General features: G+C 33.2%; 1 protein-coding gene and 1 non-coding gene across 2 annotated transcripts; both read left to right on the top strand.

Annotated features, from left to right (window-relative positions):
• The first annotated feature begins 1,193 nt into the window (after window positions 1–1,193).
• On the top strand, window positions 1,194–1,266 carry TRNAR-CCU (transfer RNA arginine (anticodon CCU)). The gene has a single exon. It is a non-coding gene; the product is annotated as a tRNA-Arg (tRNA).
• Window positions 1,267–1,321: 55 nt separating this feature from the next.
• On the top strand, window positions 1,322–11,409 carry LOC131629441 (uncharacterized). The gene is made up of 19 exons (XM_058900227.1): window positions 1,322–1,720; window positions 1,796–1,870; window positions 2,004–2,154; window positions 3,659–3,727; window positions 3,823–3,995; window positions 4,414–4,551; window positions 4,903–5,028; window positions 5,663–5,761; window positions 5,982–6,102; window positions 6,192–6,255; window positions 6,698–6,752; window positions 6,829–6,953; window positions 9,190–9,263; window positions 9,547–9,596; window positions 9,732–9,818; window positions 10,050–10,100; window positions 10,177–10,260; window positions 10,604–10,654; window positions 11,052–11,409. The coding sequence occupies exons 1-19, from the start codon at window positions 1,415–1,417 to the stop codon at window positions 11,133–11,135; spliced, it is 1,983 nt and encodes a 660-aa protein (XP_058756210.1). The 5' UTR covers window positions 1,322–1,414; the 3' UTR covers window positions 11,136–11,409.
• The last annotated feature ends 6,937 nt before the right edge of the window (window positions 11,410–18,346 follow it).

Raw genomic sequence — 18,346 nt, 5'->3', positions numbered from 1 at the left:
AAAATTGATATGTATAAAATATAAAATTAATTCAAATATGAAATTAAACAGTACTCGTACTATTTGTTTTATTTTTTAAATAAAAAATTGAAGAATGAGCAAGAAATATTCAATTTGAATTAGGAAAAAAAACTACTAGCAGAAATTTGAAATGGACGTTAAAATTTATTCTTCAATTTCAAATAGTAATTCAAAATAAAAGTAGGAAGTAAAAAAGAGAAAAAAAATGTAAAATAAGATAAAAGAAAGAGATAGAAAAAAAATACACGGAAGACAAAATTAAATGGAGTATACATATATGTGTACTTAGTCTTTAATGTTATAGAAATTAGAAAAAGGGTAGTTTTGGAATAAAGGTACAAATAAAGTAGAATATATTGACTTTTGCTTATATTTAAGGCCAAAGTATTATGAAGACTTTTGCTTATAAATCCGGTCGGAGGGAGTATAATAAGAAAAATGTATAAAAGTAAGAGAGAATATTGCTTTTACTATAGTACCTTTATCATGTATTGGAAATAGTGAAATTTATATTAATTAGAGACTAGAATTCAAAAAAATTTATTAAAAATTGAAATAGATCATTTACTTTAGAACATAATTTTATTTCAAATGAGTCATTCATTATGAGACAGATGGAGTATTACTTATATACAGGGCCGTCTTTGAGGGCGTGCAAGGCGACCTACAGCACAGGGCCTCACACTTTTTCATGTTTAAGCTATGGCAAAAAGGGCCTCCGATTATATATTTCAATGCTAATTTACGCTTAAGTAGGGCCTCTTAAAAATATTTCACAATTTAATTAGAGAATAACAATAAATTATACTCTTTTATAAAATTTATAAGAAGACAACAAAATTTTATAACCTTTATACTACTCTATTCAGGATAACGATAATTTTATTTTACTGTACCGCAATTTATATTATCAAATTAATTAAAAAAAACATTGTTTATTATTTAATAGAAATAATTTAAAAATTTGAAATATTCTACTCTACTTTTGCATCCTAAGATTTACATTAAAATGAAAATTGATGCTAAAATAAATTTAGCCAAACTACACAATGAATATCTTTAATCATGGGGTTATTTTTTTGTTCCCCTAAGATCACCAACATTTAAACACATAAGCCATCTCTTTTAGATATTAACAACTATTATGATTTGCACTGGAAACTAACAACCAAGCGCCTGTAGCTCAGTGGATAGAGCGTCTGTTTCCTAAGCAGAAAGTCGAAGGTTCGACCCCTTCCTGGCGCGATTTATATTTTTATTTATTTTTTTTGGCAAAAATTCACATCTTCGAAAATGGTACTGTGAGAATAAAAAATTAGTGCTACTACTTTGTTCATGGTAGTGGTAAACCGCTAAAACCCTCGCATAACAGGTACTCCAACCCAAGACCCTAATGGCGGGTCCTCTTCTTCTTCGTTCTCTCTTGTCTTCCACCAGAAAGTCACTTTCCACTTCATACCCCTCTCGTTACTTCTCCCGCTCTTTCTCCGCCGCTCCCGCCGCCGCCTCCTCTTCCGATCCCACCGGATGCCTTGACCCCGGCCGCCTTCGCAACGTCGCCGTCATAGCTCATGTCGACCACGGTAAGACAACGCTCATGGACCGTCTGCTTCGCCAGTGCGGCGCTGATATCCCGCACGAGCGCGCCATGGATTCCATCACTCTCGAACGCGAGCGCGGCATCACTATCTCTTCCAAGGTTTGTTTCTCCTTTTTCTATCCAACGCTTCTTTGTGATCTGCAGTAACTTGAATGGTTGAGTTTTTATTTTTAGGTTACTTCTATTGCGTGGAAAGAAAATGAGCTCAACATGGTGGATACTCCTGGACATGCTGATTTTGGTGGCGAGGTAAATTTAAGATTGAACTCACTCTTTTGCTATTTGATGTTCAATTTTTGTTTTCGATGCGAGTTAGTGAGAACTGCATACTACTTGTGGTGTACTTCTAAGCTTATTATTTGTGTGTTTCTTTTATTACTAGGTTGAACGAGTAGTTGGTATGGTTGAGGGAGCAGTTTTGGTTGTTGATGCCGGGGAAGGTCCACTTGCTCAAACTAAGTTTGTTCTTGCGAAAGCCTTAAAGTATGGGTTGCGGCCTATTCTTCTTTTAAACAAAGTAGACCGGCCTGCAGGTTGGTTCCCTGTTTTTCTGCCACAATATCTCAATACCATTTTATGAAGAATATAATTTATGTTGATGACATGCAAGTAAAAAAATTAAAAACAGACCAAGAAACTGCACCAACTTCTTTTTTCAATCTTTCCAGTTTCCTTTTTATTCTCCATGTATCCTCTTTCTGGATTTTTGTTAGAAATGCATAAAATTCTCTGCTGAATTTCTCTTCCGTTTGTATATTATGACAGTTAACTGAATTACAAGAGGTTTGATCTATTTATAGATTACAAGAATCTAATTAACTTCAGTTAGTTAGTTTCCTAAGTTCAAGGGATTAGTCACATTACACCTAGTAGGAATACTGTGCAACAAATGTACAGTAGTTGCAGTGGTGTGACTGTCCAGACTATTCTAGAACTTTCTAAGGTTGTTTCTTTTAATATTCTCCTACAAGCTTAACCAAGGAGGATGAGGAAAATTTCCACATAGTTGCTTGGACCTAAACCCCTCAAACGTGACTGGAGATAGGGCCTTATTCATGACACACTGATGTTGACCATAAATATGCACAACTCTTAGTTGCTTGTTGAGGACCTTATCCCTGATAAAGAAAAGGCTAGGATCCATGTGCTTGAAAGTAGAATAGGGTTGTGAGCCAAAGCAATAGTGCTCATATTGTCACAGTAGTTGGTTGGGGGAGTAGTAGTTGATGCTCAATTCTTATAGTAGAGATTGAAACCAAAGAAGCCCAGAGGTTGCAAGAGCCAAACTCATGTACTCTGCTTCAGTGCTGGAACGAAATATCACTGGCTGCTTCTTAGCCCACCAAGAGAGGAGATTCTTCCCAAGGAACACATAAGCTCCTGTAGTAGACCCTCTAATCTATCATTAGGGTCAGACCCCCAAGTTAGCATCACAATAGGCTTGAAGAGAGATGGGAGAGACAGTACTAGGAGCCAAACTTCTGTACTCTGCTTCAGTGCTGGAACGAAATATCACTGGCTGCTTCTTAGCCCACCAAGAGAGGAGATTCTTCCTTAGGAACACACAAGCGCCTGAAGTAGACCCTCTATCATTAGGGTTAGACCCCCCAGTTATCATCACAATAGGCTTGAAGAGAAATGGGAGAGACAGAAGTAGGAGCCAAGTGCAATCCCCAAGAGATAGTGCCTTTGAGATATTTTAGGATTCGATTCACAGCCTGCAAGTGGGATTCCTAAGATATATGTGTTTTGTGTGTATATGATAATTTTTAATGTTATTATATTTTTCTATAAATAAGTATAGAAAGAGGAGAGGGAAGTGAGAGGGAGAGAGAATGACTGTTGAGTAAAAAAAATGTTTTTGGACTGCACTGTTAAAGCTGTCCCATAACTTGTTGAATAATAAAGTTTTAGAGTTTTGCCTTGTACCTGATTTCTAGATTTTTAGTGTTCCATATTTTTTTTAAAAAAATCAAACATGGAATGAAATAGTTCTTGTCTTCAATCCCTAAATCTCGTGATTTTTATTTCATGTAGTTACTGAGGAGATATGCGATGAGGTTGAGAGTCTGGTGTTTGATCTATTTGCGAACCTGGGTGCTACAGGTACACAAAAAAAAATGAGGATTATGCTTGATTGTTTTGTAATTCCAACTCTGTTTTCTGAAATTTAATGTTTTATTAAACATTTGTATCTATAGAGGAGCAACTTGACTTCCCAGTTCTTTATGCTTCTGCTAAAGAAGGATGGGCATCCACCACCTATACCAAGGATCCTCCTGCCGAGGCCAAAAATATGTCACAGTTGCTTGATGCCATCGTAACACATGTTCCTCCACCAAATGCAAACATTGATGCACCTTTCCAAATGCTGGTTAGTTTTTAAAATATTGATGAATTTATTAGTGTCGCTTTTATCCGATAAGCTTCCTTTCGTGGAAGTTGTCTTTTTGATGCAGTGTTTCTTTTCTTTTGTTGCCAATGCACTTTTTCTCTTTTTATCAACTGCAGTTTATATAGAAGGATTTTCAGATAGCTCGATCCTATTTATTATTGAATTTTGAATGCAAACTGAATGTTCATGCTTCATTACTTCAAAATCTGCTTCCCTTATTCAAATGATCACAATAACAAGTCACAACTAATTATAAGAGATTACCAAAACAGAATGGCTTTAGGAAAGGCTGGTCTCACTTGTTCTTGTGCAAATTCTCTTTATTGTGTTTCCCGATACTGTTCTTGGGTTTATACTTTAAAACCAGTGAAAAACCATGCTTAATAGTGATTTTCAGGTTTCTATGATGGAGAAGGACTTTTATCTTGGGCGGATTTTGACCGGACGTGTGTATTCTGGGGTTGTTCGTGTTGGTGACAGGGTTCACGGACTACGTAACAAAGATTCTGGTGCTGAAAAGGTTGAAGAAGGAAAGGTTTGTAGATCTATGAGCCCTCAATTACATTTATAGTTGGATATAATGGTAATTTGGTCTGATATTTTGATGGAAAGTGGTAAGAGCTAAACAGTTTTCAGTTAATGTGTTAATTTATTAAACTATCCACTGGACATTTTTACTGTTCACCGTGTAGACAGCATTTGCTTAAAAGTCATTTATGGAAACAGTAAATAGCTCCTTAATACAAATTATTCTGTAATGGCTAACGTAAAAACTGAAATGTTGAAGTCCTTAATCCTTAGTATTGTTTCTTAAATAGCATTTATGAGATAAATACATCTTGAACTTCTACTGGAAGCATTAATTTCACGAGTTTTCGTTTAAAAGGTGGTGAAGCTGATGAAAAAGAAGGGTACAGCCATGGTTGTAACTGATTGTGCTGGAGCTGGTGATATAATTTCAATTGCTGGTTTGGCAAGTCCATCTATTGGTCATACAGTCACTACTGTGGAGGTATTTACAAGTTTTCATATTTATACTTCCTTTTTTATAGTTTAATGAAAAAGGCATGTGTCATATGATGTGACTTTCAAGATTATCTTTTTCATTTTTGTACAATTTTAAACCAAGGCATAGACATGCTTAAATAAGGCTCTTGAGTATTGCAGATGATAGTTAATATTGCAGATAACTTCAATGTTCAAACAAGAGTGCCAAATTAGTCTCTTGAATACCAAAGTTATCGTAGGGCAATCTAAGAGTATTCCTCTTAGCTTGGTACTCAGAAGTCGAGATAAACCTAGAGTACTTCACTAAGGCGTAATGCTCATATGATTATCTGATTGACGAAAAGTTCAACATCTTAAAATAATGAAAGTATCTCAAATGTTTACTCTACTAATAAGCCAATCACCCTAATTATCTATTCCTATTCTAACTTCTAAATTAGAAATCAGAATAAGATAATCCAAACCAGGATAAAATAATTAAACCAAATTGTCTAGTATCACCCTAATATCCATTTGTTGCTGGTTGAGATAAACATTGTTTATTTTATTTATGTTTAACAATCAATTTATATGTAACTAATGTCCTGTATTTTGAGAATTTTACTATCATGGAGTAACTTCGTGTTTTTATGCCTTAGATTATGTCTGCATTACCCACAGTTGAATTGGATCCACCAACAATTTCTATGACCTTTGGTGTAAACGACTCCCCATTAGCTGGTCGTGATGGTACTCATGTAAGTTGTGTTTGTGTTACCTTTACTTTATTTGTTGCTTTAGTTGTCTGTGTAACAAGTTTCGTCAGAGATTTCCCAAATCCAAATCCAAACTCTGACATTACCATATGGTCTTTGTTGAAGCTGTATTATATAGTTTTTCCTTAAATAAACTTATATGTTATTAAGTTGTAGTTATTGTTTCTATCAAGTAAATAGGCTAATGCTGGATTTTTTTTAGTTGACTGGGGGAAGAATTGGTGATCGACTAACGGCTGAAGCTGAAACCAACCTTGCCATAAATGTGCTTCCAGGCTTGTCAGAAACGTTTGAAGTTCAAGGAAGAGGAGAACTGCAGCTGGGTCTGTTCTTGTTTACTGAAATTGCATACATGTTAAAATTCTATGATTTATTGTGCTTAGGCTGCTGCTCAACGCATTTATGTTAACAGGTATTTTAATTGAGAATATGAGGCGTGAGGGATTTGAGCTATCCGTCTCTCCACCTAAAGTCATGTGAGTTCCTGAGGATTGAAGCTCTAAAATTTTAGTGTGATTATTGGTTTTGACTTGATGTGGTTTTGCTTGCATAGCGTTGTTTTTGAGTTTGTCATTCTATTTAATAATACTGAGCAAATACTTAAGTTTCCTGTGTATATCTTGCGTGTTATTGTTTAGATTTTGACGGAGACTATTGAGTTTTTCAAAGACCAGGTCTCCTATAAAGCTTAAGCTATATAGGGGAGGATGATTAATGCCCAAATTCATTTTCTATATACTTAAATTAATTTTTAAATAACGGACTGCAAGAATTGATCTCGTAAACATTTGGTTATAGCAATCTAATACCATTTCAGGGACCTAGTTTTATGTTAAGTTGGAGTCTCAAGACTGGTTTGATACCTAGTTTTATGTTATGTTACTTCATTTTAATGTGATTTTGCTATGAATTTATTAGGTATAAAACCGAAAAAGGTCAGAAACTTGAGCCAATAGAAGAAGTTACAATTGAGGTAATAATTCAATTTGGTGTTCATAGTATGCTTGTACATGAGTTTAACTTTTAACATCACAATGGATCTATCCCAGGTAAATGATGAGCACGTTGGCTTTGTAATGGAGGCTTTGTCTCACAGACGAGCTGAGGTTACCGACATGGGTCCTGTCGCCGGAGCTATTGGGCGAACTAGATTGTCCTTGACTTGTCCATCAAGGTTGGTTTTGTTGTCTCTTTTTTCATCTTGACTTTATCTCTTTGATATGTAACCTCATGTACTGTACACATCACAGATAACAAAATTTAGATGTATATCTTTTTTATGGAAACCCCATATGTATACATACCTCTTTGCCCTTTTTCGTGGAAGCGATTACCTTTTTTGTCAACCCACAGGCTATCTTGAGTAATCTTGCTCTGAGACGTTTATTAGGAAAGCGGGATAAATTTAAGCATCTCTTCAATCACTAGTTGGTTGTCCGTTAATTAATATGAATTTTCTAGTTTTTCTCACTAAAAAATTGCTTTCGGCTTCATGATTGGTTGCAGATAGCACATCTTACTAACTCAGTTGAGATTTCTTGTTTACTGTTTGGTCTCGTGAGCTAATTGAATAATTTGAGCTTTGGGAATTCAGTTCACTATTATCCAATATTTGTCTTATATCGATGAAGAGACAATGGGAGAAGTGAAAGAATGAATATTTTGAATTCTAAGAATGGTTCATAATATGATTGATGATGATTATGCTATTTAATACAAAAAAGACCAAATACCAACTCTTATATTTATACCAACACAAGGCTCAAAAATCCTAATTGAATAGTGTAACAAATCATGATAATCACAAGAAATGTGGACTAATATTAAGGAGATATTCTAAAATACTGATAAGAAACTAATACATTGAGATTATCTAAGATACTCAGATAATAACAAGAATATTAGAAGATATTGCCATATTTTGTAACACTCACTCGAGTTAAGACTTAAGCTTAAGCTTGTTACAAATGCACCCTTCGAAAACAATAATAATATAATTTGATATTGAAAATAGGTAAGAACATAGTTCAGACCGTATTGTGGCCGGGACAAAAAGACTCCATGGAACAAATAAAATGGTGGCAAACCGCACTTAAGAAAAATCAGTATTAAATTGCAACTGTGTCTACCATTGCAAAACTGCAACTGGTGCATCAGCGCAACTGAGATAAAACCAAAGAAAAACTGCAACCGAGACAAACTGAATGCCAAACCACAATTGAGACAACCAGTGGCAAACTGTAATTTAGACAAAACCATTGTCTTCAGAGAAACATTCTATCTAGGTTGTATTGGAGAAACAAGGATCACAAGGAGGTGCCGCGTGAGCTGCAAACAGTGTTGAATTAAACTCAAATGAGAGACGCACAAAGCTAAAAGTGGTCTGAACAGGTAGGATTGGCAAACAAAACTTGAGCACAGTGAACAGACGGCAAGCAGGTGGAGTGTGAACCTCACATGCCGGGCAACAACAAAAACCTGATTGCCAAAGAGCGACAAGACAGCAATGTTCTTAAAAGGATTACAAATACAACTATTATAGCAGACTCCCAATATCATATTGAAGGTACTAGATCTTGGAACCGTAAGGTGCATGGGAAATTAAATTTATAATAACATTTTCCATTTTCGAACAAAAACTTATAAAGTTACATTATGTATTAGATTAGCAATATGAATTATATTAAATAAACCAATCAAATTCAAAGCTGATATGTTAACAAAGTTTCACAATGTAGTACAAAATTTTGAGTAACATCCTAGTGAGACACATAAGAACTTTTCCTTTTGGACAAAACACTTATATCTGAGCATAGCGGCACAGCATGTTCATTAAATCTCCCTTTTTGCCACATTTCTTATAAGTCTGGTTTTTCCAGACAAAATGGTATAGAGTTTTAGATAAAGAAAGAAATGCAAGCATGAAAACTTTGATTAAAAAAATGCCGAACACCAGCCTTTATTATATTAATACATGACTCCAGATCCTAATTATCCTAGTTAAATATGGAAAGAAATTATGATAATAATAATAAAGAAATATAAAAACCAATCTCAAGAGATACTCTAAATACTGAGATGAGAAACATAATGATTGAAGGAACAAATGTGACACTTTTACAAAATTGTCCGTAATTACTGTTGGTTATTATTCTTTGTCATAAATGCATAGTATTATTTAATAACTAGAAAGTAGTGGACAATATTAATTACGGGTAAAGTTGTTAAAATTGAATTTGATGTTGCACTGAAAATAAAGCTGACACTTGTTTTGGGACAAATTTTTTAGGTAAAAAGACTTATTTTGGGACGAAGGGAGTATAACATTAATATTTTCCAACATACGTTACAGTTAGAGTGAAATCAGATCTGCAACAAATCTAGTAACTTCTTTATTACTGTTTGTTCAGGGGCCTGGTTGGTTACAGGAGTGTGTTCAGCAGTGAGACACGTGGAACTGGGTTCATGCACCGTGCTTTCCTCAGTATGCACCTTCTACTAAAAACTTTCTCTTCTTCCATCTAGCATGCAAAGATGTTTTTCAGTATGATTATTATATGTTTTCCAAATCATGCTGTTTAGCTGCCCCCATGATTTAGTTTATGCTCATAATTTATGTTTGTGGATCATGATGCATGTTTATTTGAATTTTGAATAACTTCTCATACTATTTTTGAGCACTTATAATGAAGCTATTATCAGAGTTGTTTTTATACCTACATCCTACATTCATATATTTTACAATGTGTATTATTGTAACCTTGCAGCATATGAAAAATTTCGAGGCCCTCTTGGCAATGTGAGGAAAGGAGTACTGGTATGTTTGTTATTAATCACATCGCGTTACTACTCACATGATATATTTGTTATAAATCATAAAGCTGCTTTGAGCGTGTTTTTGGTCAAGTTTTTAAACTCCTGCGTACTGAATGATGTTACTCTAACTGAACAGGTGTCAGTGGGTAGTGGTTCAATCACATCTCATGCATTAATGAGCTTAGAAGCTCGTGGGACTCTTTTTGTATCTCCTGGAATGGAGGTAGTAGCCAATCCCTTTTGCTATTTCATGTGTTATATGTTGTATCACATACTTTCCTTCTGGATCATTGTTCAAATTATGCTCAAATACTTTGAACATGGAGTAATAGTGAGACACAAGAGTGTGTGCTTAATTTAAATTACTTTATACTGTTTCATCTAGCTTTTACTTGTATTGCACATATAAGTTTCTCGTACATACTGCCTGTAATGCCTGTTCTTCTGTTTACAGACATATGATGGTATGATTGTTGGAGAACACTCACGGGATACAGATCTTGATGTAAGAATTCTTAGCCTAACTGCCAGTGTTACGTCAATGTTGGCGACTCACTGACAAAGACTGATATAAATTGCAGATTAATCCAGTGAGGGCTAAACAACTTACAAATATACGCTCTGCTTCCAAGGATGAGAATGTGAAGCTGACTCCACCTCGCCTCGTATGTCTTTATATGCCAAAAATTATTCCCTTAATTCTTGCTTATTTTAGTTGAGAATTTTGATACCTACTTAATTCATGGTTTAAGTGCATTTGAACACCAAGATGTCCAGCAATGAAGCATGGATGAATTTCAATGATATTAACCGGTGAAATAGAAAATTATCAATATGTTTTTTGTGACACTGCATTTCTAGCAAATTTTATGTACTAGATCTGGCATCATTTTGTGGCTGTGTGAAATAATTTGTATGTGACTGGAAAGTAGTTAGCAGAAAAGCCTAATATGATGACGGTTCTTAAGTTTGATATGCTAGCTTACACCTAATGATTTCTGGTTGCAGATGACGCTTGAAGAAGCTATAGGATATGTAGCTTCAGATGAGCTTATCGAGGTATGCTCCAATCTAGGATTTAAAAATGCTGTAAAAAGTTTTATCTGATTTTTACGATGAAAATATGTAAGGGTGCTTCTTCCCCAACCCACCTCCACTTCATGCCTAGTACCCTCTAAAGGGTTATGACTTATGACTAAATCCTGAATTGGTTCTTCAAATATCATGTTGTCATGTGTATCCTCTGACAATTTTTTCCATCAAATAGTCAGCCAATGATTTTGTGATGGAAATGTTTAGAAGGCTAATGTGATGACACCCTAATTTGATGGACAAATCGAGAGTTTACTGGTTACAATTTACAAATATCACTGCATTTTTTACTCATAATAAATTATCACTTTGTTTTCGTTCGAAGACATATTATTCGATTGTGACTTTTTTTATTTGAATGAAGGTTACTCCAAAGACCATCCGGTTACGAAAGAAATACCTTGATGTTAACAAGCGTAAAACCATGAGTAAAAGGCCAAAGGAATGAGGAGGACAAGAAGGCAAAGGAACAGGAGGAGCTTTTCTTCTATTAAATTTTGTAACATTAATTTATTCACCATATAGTATAATAGTACGAGCAAAAGTTTTCATCTTCAGGTTCTAACTTAAATTCAAAAACTGTAATACAGCACCGCAGAAAGAGCATATTCTTTGATAGTGATAAATAAAGCAACTCAATTTTGTATTTCGAAGAAATGATAATTACCTATTGCAGGTAATAAGTTACTCATTGTTGTGTAATAATATATCAATATTTTTAATGCGTGTTTTAGAATATTAATATTTAAACATGAACTGGTCATAAAGGTAATTTTATTTACAACTGATGTCATATGAAAGGTTAGAGCCTCCATTTGGTCTAAAGAAGTGGATGGATGGATATATATTGCTCTTATTCAATGTTTATTCATGTTTGGCGTCATAAAACAAGAGCCTCCATGTGGTCTGAAAAGTGGTATTAAATCAAATGCACATTTTGATTTGTTATTATGAGAAAGAAATCAATTTTACAATGACAACAATGCTGATTTTACTGCACGCGGACACAAATAAATACTCTATTTTTTAATCATGCTTGAAATTATGCATTTTTTTAATGTTCATTTTTATTATTTTTAAAGTTCAAGTTTACTTTTGGATCACTAATTGAGGAAGCAATTTTTGGCCCAAAATAGAAATCATCTGGATGGAGTGAATGGTGTTGATTTAAAATCAAAATCAATTTACAAAAAATTTGTTCTTTAAAACAATTGATAATCACATACAGATAAGACAACGGAAATACAGAAAAAAGATTTATATGAAGAGAGATATACTACACATCACGGATAATAGAAATAAAAGAGAGAAAAGAAAGAACGAATGTACCAGAAATTTATATAGATTCAACTTAATCATTTGACCTATTACTATCCTCAAGAGTTTCATCTTGACAGTTTTGCTAAACACACTTGAGATTTTCTTATGAAATTTTCCTATAAACCTTCAACAATAGACAAATAAAGTTTTTACACTAGCTAAACTAAAGAACCAATAGACCAAATTTTTAAACAAATTAAAGACTTACTCTTGACGTGTTACATTTTAACTGATTACTCTAAGACAGTAAGCACGTGATTAGGCGAGCTTCACACTTTTACAACTTCAGATCTCCAAGTTCTCTTGCTTGATACAACACTAACTTAACACTTCAATTGGAACATGAATCTTTTGTCTGATGAGGCTTGAGATATATTCCTGATCAGGTGCCATCATCAGAAGCTTTAATTAACAATTGAATTAAACTCTCTCTGTCATAGAGAATTCTCAACATTCACAAGCCGCTTGACTTATGGAGTTGTTCTCTTCAAAGTTGTTACTTTATAGTTGTCATCATCAAAACTAACGGATGGTCATACATGTGTACACTGTTGAGAATCAAGTGTGAGGAAGAAGTCACACATTGGTTAAAAAAGGAAAGAATGAACACTTTATAAGTGAGAGAACTCACACACCTATCACCTTAAGGTTTTAGGTGGAGATGTGGTGTGTCTCTCACAAAAAGTGTGTCCAAAATAAAGTGCTCCCTCGTTGACCCCCTCGAATTACCTCCAACATACACATAGATACACAAATAGTCTACAAGACATTTGACAATAATGAAAATGATACTAATACTAAGGCACCATCTTCTACATCGTTGATCTTTAAAAAGAAATTCATGTTATTCGTCAAGGTGATTAATCTATCACTTATTTTTACACTACTTTGAAAAAATTGTGTCAGGAAGTGGATAATTTTCACTATACCTATTTGTATATGTTATGTCAAAATGTTCTTGTGATTTATTCCTTAAGATCAAAGATTATCGTGAATATGACTGTTATTTATCTTCTCAAAGGCCTAAATGATTAATCTGCTCATGTTCATTCCTAAATAATGCTGATGCCCCTCTCTCTATCTCTCTCACACACATCAACAGTGTGTTTTCAATGTTCATTCAACAAGAACACCGAAATTCCATTCCTATTGATGAGAATAAAATTGTAGATTATTTTTCCAATTCTAACAAAGCATCAACTCGAGGCCATGGCATGAGAAAAAAATGGTAGAGGTAACTCTACATGATGTGGTCGAGGAAACACCACATTATTTGTGTTTGTTTCAAGAGGCATGATCTTCCACCCTATTTCAAGAAAACCAATCTCAATCACTCATTCAATGCTAGAATAGTCAATGATCTTGATTCCACTTCATAAACTATCAATGACATTCCTAATAATTCAAAAAACATTATCTTCATTCCTTATTAACAAAATGATCTCCTTGCAATACTTCAAAATTCACCTCAAAACACTTAGAAAAATGTTCATTATCTAAACCCATTAACCTATATTTTTATAATTGAAATTCAGATACCGGAACTATTGATCATGTATGTTATTTTAATAATCACTTTTAATCTTCAATAGAAATCAAGACTATTTTCATTAAACTTCTTAATGGATCCACCACCATTAGTTTTTGCTTTTATCTAAGATCATCCATCATCACTCGAAAAACAAAAATTAAAAATTAAAATAAATAAATAAATTGTATCCAAATTGACCTCTATTCCAATTAGAGGGACGGGGTGTTAATTAGTATTAAGGCTTTGTTAGTTGAATGAAGTGTTTGTTAGGGTAGTTACTCTATTTTATTGTGGACTGCTAAAGAGTAATAGCTGAATTTGATCTTGTCATATATTGAGAGTATCTAGTGTTGAACCCTATAGAGGACAAAAATATCAAGTGGTTGCTGTCAATGACGTGGACTGCGCAACAGATCCAGGTTCCTCGACATAACTCACTCAGCAAGGTAATGGTTAACTCAATAAATGTGCTTTTTTTGGGACTGAAACAGCTAAACAAGAAAAGCAAGATACTATTTATATTGCCAACAGGTACACGAAATGCTTGCCCATTCTGTCCCCTAATACTCATATTTGGTATGCAAAAATTAAATGATCCAATCAAACTTTATGGTAAAATTTGATTAAAAAAAACTGTGGTAAAAGATGTACAATCTATGTTAATGGCCTCATCTTCATTTAATTGGGCTGCTCTCTAAAACTTGAATTAAAAAAGAGATATATTCACATAAAAGTAAGGTAAATAACAAAATTGAGTGTAAAAATCAATTTTAAAAATTCAAAACTAAAAATTTTAAATTTAAATTTTAATTAATTTTAATTAAAAAAATTTAATTTTATTACAAAATAATTAAACATGTTAAAATCAATTTAAGTATAACAAACTATTAGTACACTTAATTACTTTTTAAAGAGTTGGTATGACATTTGCATTTGTATGCTTGATTGCTTCCTAGGCCTAGAATAAGTGATTTGAAATGTTAAAATGATTGACATTTTTATTTTACTCAAAAGAATAAATTAAATTTAGAAAATAGAATGGAGTAACAGTATTTTGAGTTTTAAAATTGCAAGTGCCTCGGAATTCAATTCCAAATATTTGAAATGTTAAATTGCTTCCTCAAATTGTTTAACATATCCCTCAACATATCACTTAAATAAAAAAAAGGTTTAGAGGTGATGTTGTGTCACTTAAGATTATGATTCTGTTTGCTAGTTTGGAAGAGAGAAGAATGAAAGATTTTAAAGTTTTTTTAAAAAATAATTTATAGAGAGATCTTTGATTTTTTTTTTTTGTATTGAGAAAAAATAGTATTTATTATTAATATATTTTTAATTTTAAAAATATTATGACAAAATAAATTATGTTTAAATTTTTTTTCTAAGTCCTTCAATACCCTCTAAATTTTTTATTTAATACATTTTCTTAATTGTTAAAATTAAGAGATTTTGGTTTTTAAATAAAAATAAATCTTTCAAAATCCTCCACCTAAATCCTTTTATTTTTTTTACTCAATTTTTTTAAGTCCTCCTATCTTCTCTTTTAAACTCTCAAACAAAGTTTAAGTGATACTTAAACACACTGTTATTTATCAAAATAAGTATTTGTGTTTTTATGCATTAGTAAACTTTTAGCATCACAATCTTAAAAATAATTAACAATAATTAAAAATCTACATAAAAAATTATATTTTGAACTCAAAGAAACTTGAGTTTAAAATTAAGTGTGATATGACATCATTTTGATAATTTATAAATATCAATAAATTATTGATATTAATATATAAATATAAATAAATGATGCAGTTAGAGATTGAATCATTGTGGGATTAATTCGTTGGTGTTATCCGAGCCAAATCTTAAGTTGGATTTTGAATCCTTGTGCGTTTCGTTGGACGCCCGTGGGCCGAGTAGTGTGGAGGGCGATGATGTGGTGTGGAGGGCGGAGCCGGATGGTGTTTTTTCCGTAGCATCTTGTTATAAGTTCTATGCCGGTTCGCTTATTCTATTTGGTCCGTTTAATAAATATGATGGGGCGTTAGGTTTGGTGTGGAAAGTGGAGGTTCCCTTCAAAATTAAGGCATTTGGGTGGAGAATCCTTGTTAATAAACTTCTTACTACGGATTTACTCTTACAAAGGGGTATTTCTTTGTCGGTAGATAACTCAAAGTGTGTTTTTTGTGGAGTAGATCCGGAAAGTCGGAATCATTCCTTCTTCTCTTGTTCTCCGGTCAAGGCGGTTTGGATTGTGATTGCTATGTGGATTGGAAAACCGTTTAACGGTGTGGAGGAAGATTGTTTTCTTGGCTTTATGGATTGGTTCTCCTTTTGTAAAAAAAAGAAAGTTAAAGAAGGTAAAGTAGGAGTAGTTTGGTTAGCCATTTTATGGATCCTTTGGCTTTTTAGGAATTAGGTTTGTTTTAGGAATGAAGTGTGGAATGTGGATAATACAATTTGGAGCATCAAAGTTTTGGTTTGGAAGTGGTCGTTTATAGGAGAGATTACACATCCCATTTGTAGTTTTTACGAATTTAACAAAGACCCTTTGTTATTTCTTTCGTAGCGCTAATTGGTTTGTAATTTCTCTCGGTTTTTTTGGTGGGACTTTGTTTCCCCTTTCTTGATGTAAACAGGTGTTGAGAACCCTTAGTTCTCTTTTTAATACAACTTGCTTACTAAAAAAAAACATGTTACATCTATCTAATTTAGTTAACACATTTCAGTTGAGTTGCCCCACATACCCATAATTTCAATTTAATAGTAATATGCAATTTCATGATTCAAAATGATAAAAAAAAAAAAATATTATCAATCAATTTTACATTATGTCTAGTCAGCAAGTGAGTATTGATAAAACAAATATTCTTTTTTTATAAACAATTTTGTGTCTGTTCATCGTAAATGGGTTGTTATGTATATCTTCCGTGAAACACAATCACTTGACATATATCTGGGCGTCCATCTCCTCGGTAGAGCATCAGAAATATATGATTTTAATTATATCATGGAGTAAGTTAAGTCGAAGTCGGCCTCTTAGAAAGCTCAACACCTTTCTTTTATAGGTCAGATAACTCTCCTAAAGTTTGTTTGCATGAGATTCAAAAGTTACAATGTTTTTTTTTTATCTAGGGTAAGTGAGATGTGATGACACTGTCAAAGCTCTTAGGAGGATGGGGATATTAGATAGTTGGATTTTATGAATAATGCTTGTCTTTTGAAGCTTAGTTGGACCATTTGAAGTAATGAACAATCTCTTTGCGGTGAAGTTACGCGTGACAAATATATTAGGAACAATGTTGGTTATAATAAGGATGTAATTGTTAAGGAAAATGATTTCAATTTGTGGAAAAACAATGTTGGTTATGAGGAATTGATTGTTAAGGCAAACGGTTCTAGTTTGTGGAAGAATTTGGATAAATTGTGGCATAAGTTTGTGCAGTTTGCATATTGGTCTATAGGAAATGGTGCCAATATAAATGTTTGGTCTCCTTTTTAGAGTATAGAATTAATGGATATTAATACATATGTTGTCAATATAGCTTTTTATTAACATGTAGAGGACTTATTGAATCAACATGATATATGGAATGTGGATCTTTTAAAGCATCTATTTTCTCAAAATGTGGTAACGAAAATTTTAGGTATTCTCCCTTCCGATGATAATAATGGAAGAGATATTTGTTGTTGACCAAGTGATAAAAAATGAGAGTATACTGTTTCAGCAAGTTATAAATTAATGTGTAATTTTAGTAGGCAAAATGACGAGGATAGTTAGAGGTCGATATAGAATTTTTTTGGTTAATTTCACCAAGTCCTTGGACGAATAAAGTCCTTGATTTGGTTGGTGTATCATGGTAGGATAATGACCAATGAGAGAAAAAAATAAAATGCAACCAAAAGGACCCTTTTGTAGTCACTGTAGGATAGAGGTGAAATCCATTATTCATGTCTTACGCGTCTATCATCTGTCTTTTGTTATTTTGACTAATGTGGTTTAGTTGGATATGAGAGACTCTTTTGTCACTAGTAATATTAAGAAGAGTGAATACTAATTTGCATTTGGATTTTAGTATTAGCGGAGATCCGTCGTGGTCGGAACTCTAGGAAAACTGTTGACATGCACTTTGGATATGGAGGAATAAGAAACAACATGATGAGAATTTTTTAAGATCTAGAATTTTGTGGCGGTATGTTACAAAAGTTGCTCGTACTTTTTTTTTGCAGCTGAGTTGCATAGTAAGATAGAGTTGACTTGAGAGGCTAAACAATTAAGATGGAATCCTCCTCCTTTGGGTTGGGTGAGATTGAACACTAGTAGAGCTAGTAAGAATGACTTGATAGCTGGATGTGGTGGTCTTTTAAAAGGTTGTGCAAGTGAGTGACTTGAAGACGTCAGAAGATATTTAGGTTCTTGTAATGCATATACTGCTGAACTTTAAGGTGTGCTAAAAGTATTAAGATTATCAAAAGAGCTTGGGTTTTGAGCTATTGAATTTTAAATAGATTTTAAAATAGTTGTTTAGAACATTTTGAATTCAGAAGAGGATAATATAATTGAAATGCGATTGGTATAACAAATTCAACAATTGCTCAAATTAAATTAGGAGGTGTGAGTTTATCATATTTACCGTAAAACAAATACTTATATAGATGTACTTATCAAGACGAGGTTTGATCTAGATCCTAATTAGAAACAACAAATATTCAACTTGGGTTTAGTTTTTGAAATAAATAAAGAAAATCAATTTGTGAAGGGTGGAAAAAGTAAAATGCAAGAAGTAAACCAACCATGTTGCAATTCTTTTATA

Source organism: Vicia villosa, unplaced genomic scaffold, assembly GCF_029867415.1.
Source record: "Vicia villosa cultivar HV-30 ecotype Madison, WI unplaced genomic scaffold, Vvil1.0 ctg.000567F_1_1, whole genome shotgun sequence".
NCBI lineage: Eukaryota > Viridiplantae > Streptophyta > Magnoliopsida > Fabales > Fabaceae > Vicia > Vicia villosa.
The sequence above is the reverse complement of the archived record's forward strand: the minus strand, read 5'-3'. Positions and strand labels throughout refer to the sequence as shown.

Coding starts and splice junctions, on each gene's coding strand:
- LOC131629441 (XM_058900227.1), top strand. CDS start 1,415: ATGGCGGGTCCTCTTCTTCTTCGTTCTCTCTTGTCTTCCACCAGAAAG. Junction 6,256..6,697: donor GTCTCTCCACCTAAAGTCAT/GTGAGTTCCTGA, acceptor TGAATTTATTAG/GTATAAAACCGAAAAAGGTC. Junction 10,261..10,603: donor AGCTGACTCCACCTCGCCTC/GTATGTCTTTAT, acceptor TTCTGGTTGCAG/ATGACGCTTGAAGAAGCTAT.